Source organism: Lonchura striata, chromosome 1A (genome assembly GCF_050655825.1).
Source record: "Lonchura striata isolate lonStrDom1 chromosome 1A, ASM5065582v1, whole genome shotgun sequence".
In the NCBI taxonomy this organism is placed as follows: domain Eukaryota; kingdom Metazoa; phylum Chordata; class Aves; order Passeriformes; family Estrildidae; genus Lonchura; species Lonchura striata.
This window is the reverse complement of record NC_140741.1, coordinates 3,155,369-3,174,574: the sequence shown is the minus strand read 5'-3', so window position 1 is coordinate 3,174,574 and position 19,206 is coordinate 3,155,369. Positions and strand designations below refer to the sequence as shown.

General features: G+C 41.5%; 3 protein-coding genes across 9 annotated transcripts in view; 2 read left to right on the top strand and 1 right to left on the bottom strand.

Annotated features, from left to right (window-relative positions):
* SMC1B (structural maintenance of chromosomes 1B) overlaps positions 1-16,621 on the top strand; it is a 43,078-nt gene extending 26,457 nt beyond the window's left edge. For all 4 annotated transcript variants that reach the window (XM_085570076.1, XM_085570075.1, XM_085570074.1 and 1 more), the window contains one exon: positions 13-16,621. In XM_085570076.1, the coding sequence (XP_085426202.1) occupies positions 13-123 (111 nt within the window). In that variant the 3' untranslated portion in view covers positions 124-16,621. The remainder of the gene's footprint in view (positions 1-12) is intronic.
* Positions 2,600-13,102, bottom strand: SIRAL2 (SIR2 antiphage like 2). 3 transcript variants are annotated; one of them, XM_021529920.3, is made up of 8 exons: positions 12,724-13,102; positions 10,199-10,254; positions 8,730-8,982; positions 7,555-7,776; positions 6,821-6,949; positions 5,770-6,055; positions 4,222-4,254; positions 2,600-2,821 (listed from the first exon to the last, which is right to left on the bottom strand). In XM_021529920.3, exons 2-8 carry the CDS (start codon positions 10,243-10,245, stop codon positions 2,724-2,726), a joined length of 1,068 nt encoding a protein of 355 aa, XP_021385595.1. In that variant the 5' UTR covers positions 10,246-10,254; positions 12,724-13,102; the 3' UTR covers positions 2,600-2,723. The 3 variants fall into 3 exon arrangements, with proteins under 3 accessions (XP_021385595.1, XP_021385596.1, XP_085426274.1); XM_021529921.4 differs by lacking the exon at positions 12,724-13,102 and adding an exon at positions 11,215-12,360; XM_085570148.1 differs by lacking the exon at positions 12,724-13,102 and adding an exon at positions 10,361-11,175.
* Positions 12,508-19,206, top strand: part of KIAA0930 (KIAA0930 ortholog) — a 74,502-nt gene continuing 67,803 nt past the window's right edge. For both annotated transcript variants that reach the window (XM_085570144.1, XM_085570142.1), the window contains exon 1: positions 12,508-12,649. The gene's annotated coding sequence lies outside the window, so the exon portion shown is untranslated. The remainder of the gene's footprint in view (positions 12,650-19,206) is intronic.

Below are 19,206 nucleotides of genomic sequence, written 5' to 3'. Positions count from 1 at the left end.
CCCTCTCCTCAGCACAATGAGATTATGTTCAGCCAAGTCCTGACCCTGGATCTTACCGAGTACCCAGAGGGGGAAGAACAGGACACAGTAGAGAAGCCCAGCCATGGTTCTCTCTTCGAGTAGTGCATTGATGGTATCAGGGCCAGGTGACAACAGGAACTGGATTCACAGCTGACTGTTACAAACCTGAGTTTGAATGTGGCTGTTAGAGGTTGACAGGGGAATGTTCACTTTTCAAGTGAAGCAGTTTTGCAGAATATTCAGGGAATCAGCTGCTACTCTTTGATGCAGTTTTGTTATGGAGTGAGAGCCCAAGGCTATTTCTGAGGTGTGCACACTGATAACCAAAGCTTTCATTCCAAGTATTTTGGCTGTAAGAACTGCTGCAGGTTCATTTCCATAAGTAGAGTATTCCAAAGAACAAGCCTCTTGTTTTTCTTAGGAGAAGTCCATAGTGCCAGCATGCTGTTCAGGTGCTCACTGCTCCAGTCAGGACGTTTTGTGTTATAGCTGCATCTATTTGCCTTCAGAATAGGATTATTTCCTGTTTTCTGAAACAGTGAGGTACTGGCATGTGTTCATTATCAATCCTGTGGCAATCAGACTTCAGTTCTCCACTGCAGCCTTATACAGGTATTAGTTAACTGTACACAAACTTGGGATGCAGCTCTAGAGCCGTTATGTAACCTTGAAAAATTTCCCCTCTGAGGTATTTCACCTCATACAGAAGTGGAAAGAATGAGTCATGCTATAGAGACAAATTAAACATATATATATATATATAGATACATATATATATATAAATGTAATGTTATTATGTAGCTGTCCCACTACACTGAAGTTACTTTGCTGACTGTTCTTCATCTAAGCAGATGGAAGTTAATTAATTTTTCTTCTAAGTTAATCATCTAAGTTCATCTAGTTTTTCATCTAAGTTGAGTAAAGAAAACTGAAAGCTGGAATCACTTTATCTGGCTTATGTTCCACCTCTGTGTGTCCTGAAGTTCTTCCCTTAGTTTGTGGCTGTTAATAATTTTGTGTTCACAGAGCAGGTTCCTTTTTTCCTCTTGGTTGCTTGCACATACCTACCTTGTCATGTGCTGTGAGCCCTGGTCTTGTGCTGGGCCTGTGAGGATCCTGCCTCAGGGAGGAAGACTGAGCCAGGAGTGTATTGTGTTTCACAGGAATACAGATGTTCATCAAATACTTGTGTTATTGCTACACTTCATTGAATAAAATGAAGTGTATGGCATGAGTCAGCATCAGTGCCTTATTTCAGAATCTGGTGATGTATTAGAAGATTGAGGATACAATAGATGGCCCTCAAGACAGGAGGCTGCTGGACAAGCCACAGTTCAGCAATATCTACAAGGGAAAAATCAGCAATGCTGGGTGTAAACTGATCCTTACCAAGGGAGGGGTGGGATTTCCTATTGTGGACCTAACTTCAAGTAATAAGGAGTTGCATGACTTTAGGGTTTAAATATGGTAGTAATGAGGGTCATAACTACCTCCATGCAAGTGATTTTGCTTGGCTTGAAACAACAGGTGAAGCATTCTGAGCTGATCATCAGGCTCTGCAAGAGCCTGACCAGTCACTTTCCAAAGCAGCACTTTACAGCAGCTGCAGGAGCTTTTGTGTAACGAGAGTAAAGACCTGCCAAACCACAGTTCAGACAGAAAGGTCTCCAGCCCCACCCCTTGTCCTCCTGTAAAACCCCAACACAACCTGACCTGCTGTCAGAAGGCATAACAGAAATCCTTAGGCAGCAGCCACAGGGACACCTGACAGGAGCAGTCCTTCAGCCCTGTCAGGTAGACCCGTGATGGTGCACCATCAGCACAAAGAACAGCCCTGGACATGCTGTCCTGCAGCCTCTGAGGCTGGAAAACTACACCTGCTTTTCAGTGCTGGCAGCTGCAGTGAGAATTCTGTCTTGCTGCCAACATGATGCAGGTGGGGAAAATAGTAGGTACTGCTGGGCCTCACCTTCACCCACGGAGCAGTTCAGCCAAAGGCAAACTTAGACACTAGGAATTACCTGCTGTCCAAGGCAGCAGGCAGCATGGTCTGTGATGTAGCAATATTGAAAACATTTCCACAGGAACCCACTGCAAAGCAGTCAGGGAGTGCCAGCCCTGCAGATGCAGCACTGCTCCAGCTTTTCCTTCCCAGGTGATCTTGTGCCTTACTGGACAAAGGGAAAAACAAATCCTCATGCCTAAAGTGGAAAGCAGGTGGGTCATCATGCAGTGGGTTCCATAAATGTGGAACAGCACTCTTCTTCAGGATCTGGGGATCAGAGACTGAAGCCTGCAAGACCCCTGAAGAATTCAGAAATTCACCTGCTCTTCAGCTGAGGGAAGAACTGAAACCCCTCTATTTTCAAAGGTACTTTTGACAGATTCAAACGTTGGGCAGCTCCACTTGGGGAAAAGTTTGGTCCAAGTGGCTTCACATAGATGCAAAGAGAAGTTGCATCTGCTTCTGTCTAACCCTGCAGATCCTGCCTGAGTGGTCTGGCAGTGCCAGGGGAGTGACTCATTTGATTCTCAAGCTTTACACACGACACATTTATGACTTTAGAAACAGAAAACCTAGTATGTACAATTTTATTCCGCTCAAAATCATTACAATATCAGCTCAAAACTTTCCATGCAGCAGATGTAAACACCTACTGTTAAAAAGCTTCTGGAGTGGGCCTTGGGTGTTTAGGGTTTTTTCATTCAAGAGTGGGCATATCTGACTGCTTGATCCTCTTGGGAGAATCTGTGCCACTTTCTCCTAACTTCCTTTTAGCACAGTCCACACATGATGTTCCTGGGGTGAGAGAAGGAAAAGAAAACACATTATTATTGCTACATCCATGTGCTTGGTGTATTTTTTATTCTAAGCACTAGCTACCAAGATAAACACAATCCTGGTCCCCTGAGGTTCTCATATTTGGATTCTGAATTACATGTAACATTAACCCTGCTAAACATCTGGGCTCAAGCTCTCCCCCAAAACTGATCTCCAGTACTGACACCACAGGGACTCTGCTCAGGATTCATCTGCCTTTTGCCAAAACTAATTTTACACCTGTGAAGTTCACACATGAGTCTGGATCCCTTATTCAGAGGCCCCAGCTTGAGCTAGAGGGTTGACTACCCCTGTGGTCCCAGCTTGAACCATTCCAGAAGTCTGCAGCAAAAATCCTTGGTGTAAGCTGCGGCTGGAAATGCATAAACAGCATAAGTGGAGAGTAAAGTGAATGGAATAGAAATTGTGGGGTGTTCTACACAAAAATCCTTTTCAGTTTTTTACTTGGTCTGTATTCTGAACTACAAGTAAACAGGTGCTAAAACTACCTAAAGATGGTGCTAACAAATTAGTAAAGGAGGACTGTTAAGAGGGACTGGAATAAATAGTACTCAAGGTTTCGGTTTCTGTTCTGCCTAATTGTAGTTTATTGAAATTGGGATTTATGAACTTAGTTGAGAGAAAGGTTGCTGTGTCTCCCCCTCAACAAAAGGTAAGTTTAAAATCCCACTGGAATTACAAAACTAATCTCCAGCTTTACACCTGCAGACAAGTGTATTGGAGCTTGTGTGCTTTTTGATTAGGAAAGAGCAGGGTTTTCACCTCCTGCACTGCCAAAGGCCCTTATATGCAGTACTGAATTATACTTCTATACAATTTTGATGTTGGCTGTAGCAGCACACATCTCTCAGCAGTGGAATCTTTTTGTTTCACTGTATCTTTTCCATCAATTGGGTTATTAATTTGGAATGCTAGGGTTATTCACAGAAATATCACAAAGCAACCTGAACAGCTCAGCTGTAAAATCACCTTCAGTACCACACCCTTGAGATTCACTCTTTCTGACCCCCTTAAGGAAGGCTTTTGGAACAGAAACCTGTATTTGGAAATCTAAGCCAAAAATTTCATTGATGTTAGCATATAAAAGCTCCAGAAAATGCATATAAAAGTTACTAGCGTTCACCAGAGTACACTGAGGTAATATTATCATTTGTCATTTGATAGACTTGAAAAGGCCATCAGTTACCTGCTGCTAGGCAGAAAGAAAACCAGAGAGTAAAAAAGAATGTTCAGCAAACTTTCAGAGCTAGATCAGAGCTCTGCACAGTAATTACTTAATTACTTTGGAAAAGAGAGGGGTATTTTTCTTGTATTGGTAGGATTTTGGAACTTTCTGTGAAAATAAAAACGTTACTTACCCAACAGCGTTGTGCTGTCCACCTGATCAGCATCTAGAGAAGTGGAAGACACATCAGCAACACACATGAGCATCCAGAAACTTTTTATACTTTTATGCACCATCCCAAAACAGCAAGGTTGTATTTAGAATCCCAGAATGGTCTGGGTTGGAAGGTATGTTAAAGCTCATCCAGTTCCACCCTCCTCCCATAAGGGGTTATGTTTCCTCTTTTCCAGTCAGTGGGAACTTCCCCAGTTGACAGTTTTTTAAATCATAAGCAACTCCATTCATGGTTTAGCAGATTGAGAATTCCACCAGGACATGATTACTCCAGCCCAGATTACTACCAACCATGACCTCAGGTCCAGCTGAGCCTCTCTGTTGGGCTCTCTTTCACCTCTCCTAGGGAGTGGTCCTCAAGGCATTCCAGGATTTCTGGACTGTGGTTTGCTATGTTCCTTTTCCAGTGAGTGTCCAGGGGCCTGTAGTCCCCAGTCTGCATCAGGTTTACCATGGTTTTGCATTTCTCATTTCTTTAATATAACCCTTCTAACAAATTCCCCCTACTACATTTTAGAAGAGAGTTTGTAAATAGGCACAAAAAACCAAACCCTGACAGTTTTTGGTGATGTACAGAGCAATTCTGCACACCTGAAACTGTTTAATTTTGGATCTTGATTGTGAATGCTATCATGAGGTTTTCAAATCTGAGTAAGGTCCCTCTTCTTGCAAGTCTGATGCAAATCAGGCTACAGACAAACTTCCTGGAATCCCAGTGGTGTGATAAATATTGTTTTCTAGCCTTCATGGAAAGAAAAACATAATGCAGTCTAATTGGAATAGTCATCAAGTCACAAAAAACAGGATATTAATTTGGACATGCACTTTTCAGGGAAAGGTTTCTCCTATGCACCACCTGGGAGTAATTTTAGACAAAACAGTTTCACTGAAATGATAAATAGAAGAGCTGTCAAATAGCAATTCTTCCCAAGGTAATTTAGTTATATTCCTCTGTTCTCTGGATAAACCAGAACAGAACTGTCCTTGTTTGGAAAACATTGAAGAAATCTCTTTCCTTAGATATACAGTTGTTGTTTCTCTTCATTCTCTTCACAACCTTAAGTGTACTAAACCAAACACTTATTGGATGCACTGATTTAATTTCCCATTCTATGCTCAGTCAGATATTGTGACTCAACCAGCTTATCTCACCAGCTAATCCCTTCAATTCTCTTGGTCTCTTTTCCTGACAAGTCCAATTTCTGACTATGTAATCCTCAATAAACTGAAGTAGTTCACATCATAAATATATGTTAAGTAAACATCTTTACCAAATACTAACAAAGAGACAAATCTGTAATTCAAGATTAAATTTGCAAGAATCCACAGACCTCCAAAATGCACAGATTTCAAAAAAAAAATCTAGTTACAGTTTGGCCACATGCTCCAACACTGCATGTCCCTCGCAAGCAACACAGGGTCAGTGCCTTGGATCAGCTGCAGTATTCAGGCAGGGCAAAGTGCCCAGAACATGCTCCAGATTGTGGTGTAAAAGAGGCCACATTACCTGGACTTCTCTCTTTGCAGATTTGAGCAGTCAGATCCTGGACATATTCTGGGAATTGTTGGAAGCAGTCCCCATAGGACACTACTTTTATTCCATGCAGCAGCATATCTGCCTGAAGCTTAAAAAAGTGGTCTTCATTTTCTTTAAGCACCAACATGTAATGTTCTAGATCAACTTTGTTCTTTACTGTGTAAAGAAAAAGAGCTTGGAATATCTGGTCACGCAGAGTCTCTCCACAGCCCAAAAACAAAAAAGACTTGGTTCGGTACAAGTTCTGAAGAACCTCCTGTGAAGGATTAGAAAGAAACAAGAGCCACATTTACTTCAGCAGACAAAACCCAAGGTCAGAACTTTTAAAATAGATCAGCAAGAAAAGGACCAGCAGAGCAGAACCTCACTAGTGACCTGAAAAAAGCAAATGTTTTAGGACCAGGCCAAACTGACATTTCAAACCCATTGTTCCTACACGAAAAAAAAAAGGGCAAAAATCTCATAAAATACAGGAGTTGGAATAAGATGATCTTAAAGGTCCCTTCCAACCCAAGCCATTCCATGGAATTTAAATAGGCATGTAAGTGTTGCCAGCAAGGGAATTTAAATTGAAAGAATTAGGGTGACAGAATATTGCATTCCTGTTAGGTCAGCCTCTAAATATGGAAAATTAATATTCCTGACCTGACTTACTATGACAGCTAAGACAACATTAAGTCCAGGATCCTGATACCAGTTTAAACCCCTAAGAAACCTAGCAATCATATGATGATAAATGCCTGTCCTGGAGTCCAGTATTTTGAGGTTCCTGTTCTTTCCAGAGATAAATACAAACTGTGACATCCAGCTGAGGGGTTTGGTTGTGATTTACACAGCCACTGTACCCAAGGGCATAGACTGCCCTTCCAACAGAGCCATCTTCCTAAATAATTCTGAATAGTTCCTCTGGTCCCCAAGTATTTAACCTGTATGATCCCACAGAGCCTCAGATATCTTGTCTGCAGTGACTACAAGAAAACTTTGACAAAACATAATCAAAATTTTAAAAGATCACACCAACCATGACTTCAGGATCTTGAGTAACATCTTTGTATCCCGAGGGATCAAGCACCATTCCACAGGGATCCGTATATAAGCCGTGAATATGAAGAACTCCGTATTTTATATGGCCCCTTGCCCACTGAAGAACCTAAAGCATCATGCAAGATACATCCTTTTGTTATAATATACCACACTCACCATGAATCTGCAAAACTGTACAGCTGAACTGACTTATAAACCACTTAAAGCAGAAAGAACTACTTTTGCCCTTTCCTACAGCAAGACATTGCAATTACTAATTACACAGATCACTTTAAATCTTAAAAAAGAGGTGATGGCTGATACTGCAGCTGTCTCTGGCTTTTTGGGTTAAACAGACAGTCAACCAAAAAGCAAGCTCAAGCAGCACTGGCAGAAAAGGTATGAACAGCAAATTAACTACCAGCCAGGTGAAATTCTATTTAGAATTTTAACAATGACTTTACATGAGTTATATAATTTGTGGGTTTTTCCAGTAAATGGCAGGGCACTGGTTGACAAACACATCACTGAAATTCTCCTTGGTAAATGTTAGCAGATTATTCAGACTAAAGAGATACACAAAAGAAATGTCTGGGCATCTGCTGTAAGTTATAGACATGCTTTAACAATTAACAACTTTTAGTCTTGATTTTTTAAACAGGAAAACATCTTTCAGTGTGGCTTATGTCCAAGTTGTCATAAATTAAGTCTAATTTACTGCTCTAATCATACCTTATCCTTATCTTTAAGGTCTAAAGATTCCATAGGTTTACCCAGTTGCTGACCAAATATTTCAAGCAGATTATCATAGTTTGTAGTGAGAACCATTGTGCCTCTCTCCATGAGCCTCAGGATGGATTGCAGAACCACAGGGTTCTGAATGTGTTGTTCTAAATTATCGAACACCTCCATTAAACAATCCTGGAAGAAGTTGGGCTTCGTGTCCCCGGTACGCTGAGGAGAGAGGAGAGGAACACCCCATCAAGCCATGTGCTCTGTTACAGCTGCCTCCCACAGGAATCCCACACCCTCTGGCTACTTAATGCCAAAGCATTCCTGTAAAAGAGGGCTTGAACAGTACCAAAAGCAACCAAAACCACCCAAAACAAATCTCAGTTTGTTCCAGTGTTCTTGCCTCTACTTAGTGTAGCTCCAACCAATTTGTTTGGGCAACAAACAAGGATTTCTCAAGAGAGCTTGTTATACAAATGCAATAGAACAACACTTAAATTAGCTTACCCTGGATTCAGACACACCAGTATTTTATCAGAATTCAGCTATTCAGTATATACTGGATATCCCTGGGATATAGTATTAAGAGGGATTGAGTGGGGGAGGGAGATGGGAAGCAGTTTCTGTTTTCATTCCTGATTGAGAAAACTTTATTAATGATTAAATCTGCTATGAACACATGCTGACTTATTGTCACACTGGAGCTCTTGAGAAGTTCACCCCAGCCTACACTTAGCACTATTTAAACTAGAAGGAAAACCTGGCAAAGGTTTTAACACCATTTGAAAACCTCTGGAAACTCGGATGGATGACTGAGATGGGGCATGCACAGGCTGTCCTCAGGGAAGCGTGATCTGCACTGGTGATTCACAATGTGTGGCCCAAGGCCATCAGCAGGCTCAAAGAGAGCTTGAAATTCCTCTTTCAATCTCAAAAACATTACATCAGATATTTAATAGTCAGGACTCTTGTTTGCATTAATTCTGATGAATGCTAACTTATACTAAAACTTGGGGATTTTTTAGTCTCCCCAAAATGTACAACATGCTGTACGATTACTCACAAAATTCCCATTTTCACCATTAAAAAATCAACTCTTGGAAGAAATGTTCCCTTATAACAGAACAAAGGTACTTAGTAGGCTTAGAAATTAACAGAGTTATAAACATACTCACTGGTGACATCTTCCTGATGAGATCATGTGCAACCACGAGCAGGTCTCTCTCTTTCATTACTTTCTTACGGAATTCAGCGACATCGCCGGGGTGCAGCACCTCCAGCTGCTCGGCTGCTCCAAGGACAGCCTCAATGCAGCTCCTCCAGGAGCAGAGTGCTGGGATTCCTGGGGCTACTGCAGCACTCACTCCCGTCCCAATTACCAGGAGAAGGTCCCGAGGCTGCTTTCTTATGAGGCTTTTCAAGAATTTTCTTAAACACAGAAAACAAAAGTGTGCATTGTTCACAGTGCATTCCCTGGCTTGCCTGAAGAGCTCAGGGACTGACTCCAGAAGCTCACCTGAGCCATTAAAGCTTCTGCACAACACCAACAAACCAGCAGGATCTGTTCCTACAGTTCTCCATTCCTACACAACAGGATGAGACAGGAGCCACAGAAGCTCATGGCTTCCCCCAAACCAACAATAGCCTTCACGCCTATTTGCCGTGTCAGACAAATAAATGTGCATGGTTAATGCCAGCCAAAAAAAGGCAACAACTTCAAATCACTACTGTCTCTCAGATCCAAATTGACAATTGCCAATTTCCAGGCCGCTGGGCAAGCCAAACACCATTCCCAATGAAATTTTTAAAAAAGTAGGCAAAAGATTGTCCAATGACTGAACTAATACATGTGATAGAAAGGTAGAACTATTTCAAAGGGACAAGTCACACTATTAAAAGAAAACAAACTTTTGGCTTTTTTCTGGGAAAAAGGGAAGTATTTTATTCTGATTTATGATCACTGTAGGATATGTGAACATAGTAGTCATGCTGGTTCAGATCCAGGGTTCATCCAACTCACTGTTTTGACATTACTACCCACAGATCCCTCTCAGAGGTGTGTTGGTGTTACATCCATAGTCTCTGCATAAACCAGCACAGAGGAATGTGAGGAAAATCTGTCTTTCATGTTTACTCAGCAAATAAGTGAAAATGCATATAAACCATACAGCAAAATCACTCTGTACAAACAAAGATTTCAGTAGTACAGAAACTCAGAACTCCTCTTGACTTACCAAACTACCTTTACAGATTTTCAGTTCCTGGTAACATGGTAATAAAGATGATTAACACATCTTATTTCACAATCATTCCAAACTTTATTTGGATCAAACTATAGTGTTCAACTTGAAATGGCCTCAGGCAAAGCAATAAACATGTAGGTATGGCTGTCAGCTAGTGCCTACAAATAAAATATGTTTGATGGCCCCATGCCTCCCTGGTACATTTAGCCCAAATTGTTTCCTCCTCATAAACAACTTGAGTGAGCATGAAGTACTTGGTCAGGGAAGAAACTAGCTTCTGGGATAATTTCATGTTTTCTGGCATGATGTTGCTCTTGTATTCAATATTCAGTAGTTTATTTCCACTGTGGTGTCAGATTTTCATTAAGAGACAGTTCTGTATCAACTCTAATACAAGTTACCTGAATTTTTGCTCACTTCTAATGGTGGCCCCTTCTGGTGAATCCATCTCTGAGCCCTGAATAAAACAAAAGGCAAAATAATTCTTACTGCTTCTATCCTAGAAAAAGCCAAAACCAAAATCAGATTTATTACTGTTGATTTTTTTTTCTCTTTATTCCTACCAACTGTTGTAATATCAAGGCTCCATGTGTCACTCATCCATGTGTCATTCATCCCAGTGAAGCAAGACAGTGATGGAAACAAACCTGCCAAAGGACAAGTGTGCGAACCCAGCACACTCCAGTTAAGCTTCCAAATGCCATAGGACAGAGGTAATAGAGATGCAGCTGTTCATGCAGCTAAAAAATACTTGTGCCTAAATTCAGGATAAAATTTATCACACTTAAAACTACAAGTCATTTCAAGTCAATTAATGAGTTTCATGGTTTTATTTTTTTCATAAGAATCAATTTATTCAATACAGTTTGTGGAAAACCAGACTTCCACATCCCACCTGCTCACAAAAAGCCTTCTGAGAGCCACCTAGCTACATGACCGGACTGCAGGGTATGAGAGATTTTATTTAAAATACTTGCTGAGAAAAAAATAACTTACTACTGTATCATCTATTATGTCTTATGTCTGAAGTACAAGAAAGACTCTGTCTTGCCAGGAGAACTGGCTTTGGGATCATTACTTAGAAACCCCCAAATTTCGTTACATTTAATTTTTTATGAGGATGCAATTTTTGTTTGGCTTTGAGACAGTTTTTGGTGATGGTGATGGCAAACTGCAGTCCCTAGTCCCTCAAATAAACATTGTGCCAGAGCCTAGGGCTCCTAAGATAGTTGCCAGCTCTCACATTCATGTGCTAGAGGGTAATTTGGAAACAAGCAGTTATAATAAAGAAATAATTCAGCCCTATGAATTGAGTCAGACATCGTAATTTCTTCCCATTGGGTTCGCTTGCATTTACAATACCATTCATGAAAGCTTTATTAATTACACCTCCCCACGTTTAATAAGAACATCTCACCACGGGCTGCTGTCCATACGAACATTTCAGACCTCGCTGCTTCCTTTGAGCTGCTGAAGTCGCTCCTGGAAGGCGCAGCCGGGCAGGGCAGAGGGATCCCCGCTCCTCGCAGAGGAGGATGGAGCTCAGATCTCCCCGTGCTCCGAGCACGGCCAGCAGCTCCGGAGCATCCTCGGGGCTGCCCGCAGCTCTGCTCAGCTGCTTCCCAACAAGGGCTGGCAGCGGGAGCCCGCCGTGACCCAGGGATGCCCGGCGATGGGAGCTGGCTCCTCACTCCCAGCGCAACGAGGGGACACGGCAAAAAACTTCTAATCTCGCATCTGTCCTGCTCAACACACTCCGGTTTTACGGGCGAAATAAGAGCTCTATTCACCGACTGAAACTCCAGGTCAGCGGGCTGACTCGACGAAGCGAGAGCAGGGGAGGAACAGGAGCGGGAGCGGAGCAGGAGCACGGCAGGAACAGAAGAAGGAGCAGGGCAGGAGCAGGGCAGGAGCAGAGCAGGAACAGAAGAAGGAGCAGGAGCAGAGCAGGGCAGGAGCAGAGCAGGAACAGAAGAAGGAGCAGGAGCAGAGCAGGAACAGAAGAAGAAGCAGGAGCAGAGCAGGGCAGGAGCACAGCAGGAACAGAAGAAGGAGCAGGAGCACAGCAGGAACAGAAGAAGGAGCAGGAGCCGGAGCAGGGCAGGAGCCGGAGCAGGAACAGAAGAAGGAGCAGAGGAGGAACAGAAGAAGGAGCAGGGCAGGAGCAGAGCAGGAGCAGAGCAGGAACAGAAGAAGGAGCAGAGCAGGAGCAGGGCAGGAGCAGAGCAGGAACAGAAGAAGGAGCAGGAGCACAGCAGGAACAGAAGAAGGAGCAGGAGCCGGAGCAGGGCAGGAGCCGGAGCAGGAACAGAAGAAGGAGCAGAGCAGGAACAGAAGAAGGAGCAGAGCAGGAACAGAAGAAGGAGCAGGAGCACAGCAGGAACAGAAGAAGGAGCAGGAGCCGGAGCAGGGCAGGAGCCGGAGCAGGACCAGGAGCGGGAGCAGAGCAGGGCAGGAGCCGGAGCAGGACCAGGAGCGCGAGCAGAGCAGGACGGGGAGCCGGAGCCGAGCCGCAGCAGTCACCGGGCGGCACCGCCGCCGCTCCCCGTTCCCCGCCGGCTTCCGGCAGCGACCCGGACGGGCTCCAGGCTCCCGCCGCCGGGAAACAGCCGCCTGGCCGCCGAGGTTCCGGCAGCTCCGAAAGGCAGATTGCGGCCAGAGCCGCTCCTGGCCTGGCCGGTCCGCTCGAAGCCCCGGGAGGGTGCCCGGGTCCCGGCCCGGGAGCGGCGCTGCAAGCCCTGAGGGCAGGAGCGCCCGGCACGGGGCTGGGGCGGCGCTGCGGGAGAAGGCGCCTGGAAACCCGCAGGTTTACCAGGTAGCGCTCTGAAAACGGGCTGGCGATGGACGTGCTGGTGAGGAAAAACATTGCGGCGGGGAAAATGCAAAACAAAACGAGATTTTTGAAAAGCGCGGTCGGCAGCGTTACCTGGGACGGCTCTGCTGAGGGCACGGCGGGGGCGGGCGGGGCAGCGTCAGGCGTGATGCTGTGGGGGTTTTTCTTTTTTCTTTTTTCTTTTTCTTTTTCCTTTTCTTTTTTTTTTTTTTTGTGTGTGTGATTTTTTGTTTGATTTTTTTGATGTTGTTTTTGGTGTTTTTTGGTGTTTGGTTTTTTTTTTTTTTTTGGTGTGAAAACCGCATATTTTGCTGTTGGCAAACGTTGCGATGAATGCTTGTGTGTGTAACGTTAGATAGTTGTGCTGTATTAATTCTCTCAAGCGACGTGTTGAATATGTTTTTTTAGGTTATAACATACTGTTAAAGTAGAAACTATGCTATGTAAGATGCTTTTTAACTAGCTCAAGAAAGAGATGAGATAATGAAGAAATTATTCGCACAGAGATAACAGCGACACGAACCCTGAAGATTTATAGCTTCCTTATCAGAAAAAACATTCCTTCACCTTCTCTCCCTCTTTATGGAACCACCAGTTTTAAGGAGCAGGAGTTGACAAAAACCAGAATAAAATTCTTAATTTGCAAGGAATTTATACATCATGTATGAGATATATGAATATGCAACAGGCTATTGCTTTTAAGGGTTATTCCTCTGTTCACAAGGCATGGTTTTGGCAGCTTAGTGTCCAAAAACATCCAGACGTCCATGATGCATTGCTTTTTATTGTCTTGTAATTGTCCTAACTCTAAAATTTTGTTGCTGTAATAGTATCACTATTTTTATAACCATATTATTATTATTAAGCTTTTAAAATTTTAAAAACCAAGTGATTGGTGTTTTTGGTGTTTTTCACACTTGGGTTGGTTTTATTTTTTTTAACTTTTAATATCTTAAAGCCAGAGTGTAAAAAACTTCCAATGTAAAAACTTCCAGGCCCTTCAGCATGGTTTATTCTGGTGTTTAGTTAACAATATTTAGCTCAAGTTGCAGCATTTTTTCCATCAGCAGTCCCACCGCCCTTTGAAGCAGTTTTGAAGATGACACATAAGCACAGTTTTTACTCCATATCCAGTGTTTTGGCAGGAACAGTTGTGTTGACCACTGTGAAATCACTGACCTTCTATCTGTGGAAGAACACTGTGTCCTTGTGAACTGTCTGTGTTATATTCCCTAGACACTGTTTTCGCTTTGTAATTATTCTTGTATTACTATATTGCAGCCTCTATAAAGGCTTAACAAGTATTTGGAGAATTGTACTCCTAGGACAAGGAAGATGGAGGGTAGGAGCAGGGAGAACAGGGAGGGAGAAGGAAGAATACAAGTAGCCTCACCTGGAAACTGAGATGTGATTGAGTTGCAGCATTTCCAGCTCTTTGCCTTTCACCCTTCACTGCTGCCGGTCAGGCAGCAAGGAAATTCAACGTGCTGATATTGAAGGCTCTGTAAACCTCAAGGTCAAAGACACTGTGTTTTAAAAGAACTAGGTGATTTTCTTCTCCCTAAACACAGCAACTATGTGTGAAATCCAGTTTGGAATGCTATTTGACTCTATATTGTACTAATGCTGGAATGTATCACTAAGGAATTTGTTGTGTATCCTAGAATATTTTTTCAGTTGTATACAGGAATTACAAAGACTTGCTAAATATTTGTCTGAGCTTGAGACTCAACTTCTGGCCCGTCCTGTAGGTTTACAATGCCTAATATTCTTCACTTTACATTCATTTAAAAAGACATATAAGAGGAAATTTTTGTGAAGGGAGGCCTTTGAAAGCACTTCCATTTTTCAGTCTGAATCAATTAATCTGGTGTTGTTACCTTTTCCTCTAAGCCTTGCTCCTTTCATATCCTTAAACTGCACTATTATTTTAAAACCCTAGCAAGTGCATTTCATAAGCTCTGGATTCACCTGCAAGGAGTTGGAAAGTTACTAAGGACAAAGAATACCAATATTTTCCAACCATACACAGTACAAAAGTAACTACATAAAGTACAATCAAAAGAGGCTTAGATACTTTTCCAAATGTACAATAAGAAATAACAATGTATTATTGTTCATTAATTTCCATGTTACTATTTTAAAATGTGAGCAATTAAAAATGACAGTGACAGGCCAGCACTATTATAAGTGGCAGAAAGCTCAGGAGCAAAAGTCGCAGTGAAAAAGAATTTTGAAGTGAGTTGAAGCCTGTGAACTTTGAAAAATGAAGGAGTTTATTGCAAGAAGCAACAAAGAAAGGCAATCAAGGATGTCTGAGCGGTAAAACACACAGTTAAAAGAAACAACTACACCAGTTCAACATTTGATTAAACCTCAGATTTATCTCTCATAGTAAATCTGTTTGTCTAAGTGCACTAAACACATCAAGTCAGTTGCTTGTTTGGGGGTTTGTTGCCAGCTTTGGAAATAACACTTGAAAGTCTGTAATCAGGCTAAGAAATGCAGCTGGCTGGTTTTGGCTGCAAGTAGCAATGCATCCACTTATTCAGCTGTGGTTCTATGAACTGAGATGTAGTGTTGATTACATTACATGTTTGACATCTTTGAGAAGTTACAATAAAGTAAATCCAAGACTAATTATGCCAGAACCTGCTGGTTTGAAAGAAACCATGGAAAGCTCATAATGAAAGCTTATCGAGCTTGCTAAAAAGTACCTTTAAGACACCAACTAACATGTGCCTTATTTTTTCCACAGCAGGAATCCACTCTGTCCCTATTGACTGAGATAAAATTTCTTGCACAATGGGACTGCCAGTTCCTTCTTGTTAGGGGATTACTCTTTTCTAACTTGGAGGTGACTGGATTTTACTGGAATAGTTTTACCACAACAAAATTGTAAATTTTATTCCTGGAATAAAATAGTAAATTCTAGGTATTTTTGAATCGTTTATAAAATACTGTGAAGAAGAAAGATGCTTTCAGAAATTCAAAGTATGTTTTCAAAAGCCAGTGTCAGTTCAGTTGGTTTACCCATGATTGAAGTAAAGATTAATTTTCAAAGATAACCTTTGACTTGCATCAGCACTGTGTGTATGCCCTGCAGAGTGACATGATCTGTTAAAATCACTCTGGATGTAACTGCAGGTATATTTTTAAAGCTGCCAAGTGTTAAGGACATCTGCACCAACCAGATCTCCCTACAGTAACCTCTTACATAACAGAGTGCAATTACCATAAAGTTTTGAGTTACTTTGCACCTGCCTTCTTTTAGCAACATTGAAAGTGTGATCATTTCAGTACAGTCACATGCAAAAAAAGCACATATTAAAAGAGTAAATGAGAGGGGAAACAAGCTCCTTAACTGCCCTCTTTCTGACCTTGACTTCAGTTTGAACTTGTTTATAAAGAAGTCTGAATTCATGAGTTTGCTTTGAAAAACTAGGGAGTGTAACTAAGTGGGGTGTCCTTCGATCAGAGTTTGTATTGCACATTTTTCTGACCAAAGAAAAAAACCAAAACAAAACAACAAAGAAGCTCTGTCACAAGGTCCTTATGTGTTCTGAACAGCAGCTATGTGTGCAGCAGTGGGAAAGTAAGGAAAACCACCGTGGAGAGGCAGAACTCCAATGGAAAAAGGGAGCAAAACAAAACAAAAGAGGAAAAAAAAAAAGAGAGAGAGCAAGAAAGAAGGTAAAAGGAAATAAAACATTCTGAAGCCTGGAAGGAATGGATTTAAATCAAACATACTACTGTAAAGAATGGGGAGAGAGAAAGCCAGACAGGAAGTTGCAAATACTCAAATTCTGCTTGAAAAAGTTGTTATTGTTAAAGAACTTAACTAGGTCAGGGAAATGAACTTTGGGAATAATATTGTATGAACTTGCTGATGAACTGGCAAAAAGCTCCTTTTTGTTTGTCAGAAATCAGAAATTTAAAATGTTGGCCAAAATAATTTCATAAATAAAAACTGTATGAAGGAGGAACAAAAGTAGAGGTGTTACTCTGTTCTGTTAGAACAGATCAGCCGTGGTATTAAATAATAAGATGGATTTTCTCCTGCTTGGTGGCTTTTTTGTGGTGCGGTGGCTCCTTCTTCTACCCAGGCATGAACTTTAACAAGCTTAGAGCACAGCTACAGATCAAGAAACTGAGAGCTTATAGGAGAGGGAGCCAGCACATGAGTGCAGAATGCAGTGCAGAGACAGAGGTGAAGATGTTGGAATTCTCTGAAACTGCAGCCCAAGGAAGACCTGAGGACAGGAACCTGTGACCTGCACAGTGATGCTCAGTCACTCTGGCTGTGGCACTCAGTGTGCTGATGGGCACTGTGCAGCTGCAGAATAAAGCTATGGAATGGCCAAGCCTCATCCATTTTCCAGTAAACAAACCTTTGTTTTGCCAAAACACAGTTTGCTAATGTGATCTCTCCTGCAGCTTAAATAGTTCTGCAAACTCCTGATCTGGGGTGTAGTCTTTTGCAATTCCTGTGAAGTCAGCATCAGTTTACAAAGGAAGCTGTGAGCATAACCCTGGAGCCCAGGGATGTAATCCAAAAGAAATTTCACTTCAGAAGGAAACTGCTGTGCCCTATGCCCTCTAGCATGCCTTAAGAGAAACGAAGCATTGCACCATGTTTACAGCTTGGATTAACATCACCAACAGCTGAGAACCAAATTATGTATTGTTCTTGATTTTTGGTGTGAGATCTAGGTTACAATCTCTCTTTTAATGCATGTTGTAACAATGTGGTAGGCTGTAACATATGCTGTCATTCCATTAAATATTACAGATTCCTGCCCAGACCTAATGGGACACCTGCCTTCTGTTTTACATTTAAAAATCTCGGCCTTCATTGAGAACCACCCAGATCCTGTATAACTGAAAGAAGGTTTTGGACAAAATTATCACAGCAATGTCTTCAGACCTCAGCTTTAACTACTTTAACACTATATGACCCATAAAAGCTAAAAAAGTTATGATAGGAAATGTTGCATTCTATAAAAGAAAGAAAATACCTGTAAGGATAGTTTTGAATTTTAATGTTTTTTCTAGAATATATGACAATAAGAAATTTCTGTGAGAAATTTTTAGTCTGTTATTTCATTGACTGTCTCTATGTCTTTTTAACTGGATAAAGCACAAAAGGCTCTGTAATTTCCAGTTTTACTGGATTTATTGAGCAAGTTATCTACTCCAATATTGACTCATATTGCAATATGGGTCTCTCCAGTATTCCCCATTTCTGATAAGAAACAATAAAAGTAAAATTAGATTTATTCTACTAATGCTATATTGTTTATAGAAAAGTACTAGTGAGTTTGTGGGTAGCTTTTTAACAGTCAGCTTTCTAATACATTGCTGCCTCCTCCTGCTTCATCCCTTACAGTGACTCATAGCAGCAGAGATGAAACCAAGTAAAAAAAACAACCAATTTAGTAAAGCACCGTGGCCTGGGTAAAAAATTTCCTTTGGAGAAAAATCAGACACCTATAGGTAGTTTCACCTAAGTTTTAGTCCTGATTTTTGTGGAAAGATAGGATAGTAAAATGGTTTGATTAGCAGGTATTTCCCAAGGTTTCAATCTCTTTGTAGTAAATTGTTCCTTTTCACTCAGTTTCTCCTCACCTGTTAGCTGGAACAGATACAAGCACTGGCCACCACAGGCTGCCAGAGTCAGAAGAATTCCTGTGCAGGTTAAGAAAGAATCCCTTGTATTTACAAGTCCAGTTTTATATTTTAGCTATATTATTAAACAACAAGGAGCTGAGTTTAATACAGCAGTCACTATCTGATTTAAATCCCTCTGAATGAGAGCATTTATGTAAATATGCTCAAGATTAATATAAAAAAGGTAATTTATTATAAGTTACTGAATGCCAGTGAGAATAAATGGTTTAACTAGAGGCTGAAGAACACAGAATGTCTTGCAGAAATCTACTGCAAGGTTTCTATCTTAATGTAAGCAAATTTACATAAATCCATTGCAAAAGGTTTACAAGAACATTACAGTGAGGTTCCAGCTCAGATACTAAGAAGACAGGAAATATCAAAGTCAGCATTATCTGTTGATCCCTGATTTGCATCACTATGGATTTACAGGAATATACATGGCAATAAACTCTCTCAGCACGACCTGTGCTGGAAGATGGGTCCTAAATTAGGACAAGATTTCATCCTTACTTACATTTGTGTAAATCCATATAAATTCCACAAAAAATCAAGGGAGCTTGTCTGGATTTAAAGGATGTGAACAAACATATCTTCAGTGTGATTACAATGTTCCTGAAGAAAGTGCAGGAGGAGAGACAAGTGTCAATTCCTGTACCTTCAGTTCAGTGACAAGGACAATTTTCTTGCTCTGTGTTGCCTTGTAGGAAATCTGGTAATTTATAGAAGCCTCTGGAGTCAGTTTGGATTTATTGCTCCATAAGAACAAAACTTGCCTGTAGCCTTGGCTTTCCAGGCCTGTGAGAAGCCCATGAGTATTTGCAAAGGATAAGGTCTGAAGTCACAAAATGTTGTGAAATGTGGAACTTTCCAGGACCTAAAGTCCAACCCCTCTTTACATTCTCG

What these genes read in the sequence shown, in the direction of transcription:
- SIRAL2 (XM_021529920.3), bottom strand. Translation starts at nt 10,245, where the DNA reads ATGGATTCACCAGAAGGGGCCACCATTAGAAGTGAGCAAAAATTCAG. An exon ending in AGAAGTGAGCAAAAATTCAG is followed by an intron (nt 8,983 to 10,198) that starts GTAACTTGTATT and finishes TCTGTGTTTAAG; the next exon opens with AAAATTCTTGAAAAGCCTCA. An exon ending in GGACAGCACAACGCTGTTGG is followed by an intron (nt 2,822 to 4,221) that starts GTAAGTAACGTT and finishes CTCTCACCCCAG; the next exon opens with GAACATCATGTGTGGACTGT.